This window comes from Aplysia californica, unplaced genomic scaffold, assembly GCF_000002075.1.
Source record: "Aplysia californica isolate F4 #8 unplaced genomic scaffold, AplCal3.0 scaffold00021, whole genome shotgun sequence".
In the NCBI taxonomy this organism is placed as follows: domain Eukaryota; kingdom Metazoa; phylum Mollusca; class Gastropoda; order Aplysiida; family Aplysiidae; genus Aplysia; species Aplysia californica.
This window is the reverse complement of record NW_004797291.1, coordinates 269,586-271,870: the sequence shown is the minus strand read 5'-3', so window position 1 is coordinate 271,870 and position 2,285 is coordinate 269,586. Positions and strand designations below refer to the sequence as shown.

General features: G+C 43.7%; 1 protein-coding gene across 1 annotated transcript; it reads left to right on the top strand.

Moving 5' to 3' along the window:
* Window positions 1–1,189: 1,189 nt before the first annotated feature.
* Window positions 1,190–2,020, top strand: LOC106013035 (serine/threonine-protein kinase Aurora-3-like). Its single transcript, XM_013087720.1, has one exon. The coding sequence runs from the start codon at window positions 1,190–1,192 to the stop codon at window positions 2,018–2,020; it is 831 nt and encodes a 276-aa protein (XP_012943174.1).
* The last annotated feature ends 265 nt before the right edge of the window (window positions 2,021–2,285 follow it).

The window sequence follows — 2,285 nt, the reverse complement described above, 5'->3', positions numbered from 1 at the left end:
TATGTCTACAGCTTAGCAAAACTGTACCATCCGTGTAGCTTCTAGTTCGTCCGTCAAGACACAAAATGCGATAAATAAGTTGCAAATGTAATAATTCTGTCATCATTTTTGAAAGTGCAATATGCAATGTTTTATTTTTATCTTTATTTTTTTTTTTTTTGTATAGGAGGGCCAAATAAACTAAATGTCGTTACTAAGTAAAACAAATTCTTTGCAAACATAATTTTTAAGAAACATTTTTTGACGATAACTTCCTTCTTATCTAAAAAGCGAATGTTGTTTTCTTGTTTGTGACGATGTAGCCGGTGTCTCTCATCTAACACGACATGGTAAACTTTACAACAAAACAAAAACAAACAACGCCCCTTGGATACTTAGGCACAATATTTTTTTAGAGATGAATAATGCTTCTTAGTTATTAAGCTGTGAGAAATCTACACAACATCATTTTACTCACCAAAAGGGAAAACAAATCAATAAAAACAAACACATTCTTAATGTCGCTAGGGTTGAATTTTTTGTTTCAGTACACAGTTTTTGTGTGTGCAGATGGGTCATCAGGCAATGTTTGGGATTTTTTAAAATGTTGACGTTTTAATACAGCTGTGGACACAATTAAGATCTATTAGGAGGCGGGCTTCTGATCTTGCCTGCAAGGACAAACCCAGGCTGAGAGGGATACAACATCCCATCCCAGCAGAAAGACCGAGGTTCTCGATAAATATTGTCCTCACTAGGGAATTGAACTCGGATATCATGTATGAGATAACTGCGCGGTTAACCGCTACACCATAGACATGTTTGGTATTGACGTTAAGAAATGTGGCTAGTTCATGAATTCGTATTTACATAGTATTTAGAAGTATTGATGTGTCTTTCGTATTTATCATGAAATGTAAACAAAGGCCCTTCCTCTTTTTTAAAAATTTCGTCTATCTTTTTGTTTCATTTACTCAAATAATTTTGTTAGTTCACCCATTTCATGTTTTATCTTGTTACAACAATAGTATCATTGAGCTTCCATTCATTTCTCTAATCCTGCTTTCTCCTTGCTCTACTATTTCAGATAAAACTGCTGAAAGACGGAGGCTATTCGGAGGTGATCTTAGCGGCGAGAGTTCAACAACCGAAGTTGAAGAGGGTTCTCAAGAAGTTCTTGTAGTTTGAGGATGACGACGATACCTCGAGAATGTGGAAATGGTCCTCCTTTGGACACGAGCTATCCTTCTTGCAATCCCTGGAGCACCGTAACATCGTCAGGGTGTTGGCTGCTGTTCAGTGCCCGTCCTATTTGGGCTTTGAGATGGGGTATCATCCCACGGATCTTTGCCGTGGGCTGCTTGATGTGACTTACTCCGAGGCGGAATCCAACACAAGTCAGCTCACGGACGTCATGTGCTACTTGCACGGTCAGTGCGTCATCCACGGAGATCTCAAGCTAGGGAACGTTCTCCCAGACAGAGCCGGCGTGGTCAAACTCTGTGACTTCAGTCACTCTCAGGTCATTCCCGAGGATACAGACAAGCCCGACGGGTGGAGAGGCACCGACGGTTATCTGCCACCAGAGTTATACGACAGCCAAGTTCACAATGCCTTCAAGATGGACAATTACTCCCTGGGCATCTTGCTGTGGGCTTTGTTCTACGGGACTGCTCCGCGCGACAACATTGACTATCTGTACAAAGTGGAAAACGGTTCGTTTCTCAAGCCACAACACAAACACTGTCTTCAGCGGCTTCTGGCTCTCTCCCCGACACACCGAGCAGACATTTGGGGAATTGCTGGGATTCTCAAGGACGAGGACACATCAGAACGTCGCGTGAGGCAGGGCTCTTGTGTGTTCTGTGAGCTCCCTGAGTTCTTCCGACTCTGCTCAAGCGAACCAGTCATCTCCAGACAACGGTTCTTCTGTAACGGAATGTCCAGAGAGTGCGGTCGTGTGGAATCAGTTCTTTGCCCCACCACCCCCAGACCCCCAGGCAACATCCTGCTACCTTCTTCCTCAAACGGCATATCCTGACAGCGGAGACGTCCCAACCAGTCTGGCTTCAAGTTGGCCGCCTCTCCACCATGATTTTTGAAATGTGGAGCTCAGCAATTCTTGGACATTCTCTACAACACCTTCTGGATGTTGGGTCAGGACCTCGGACTTTGGTCTATCGGACTAAGAAAGAGAGAGAGAGAGAGAAAGAGAGAGAGAGAGAGAGAGAGAGAGAGACAGAGAGAGACAGAGAGAGAGAGAGAGAGAGAGAGAGAGAACGTGTGTGTGTGTCTATGTGTGTGTG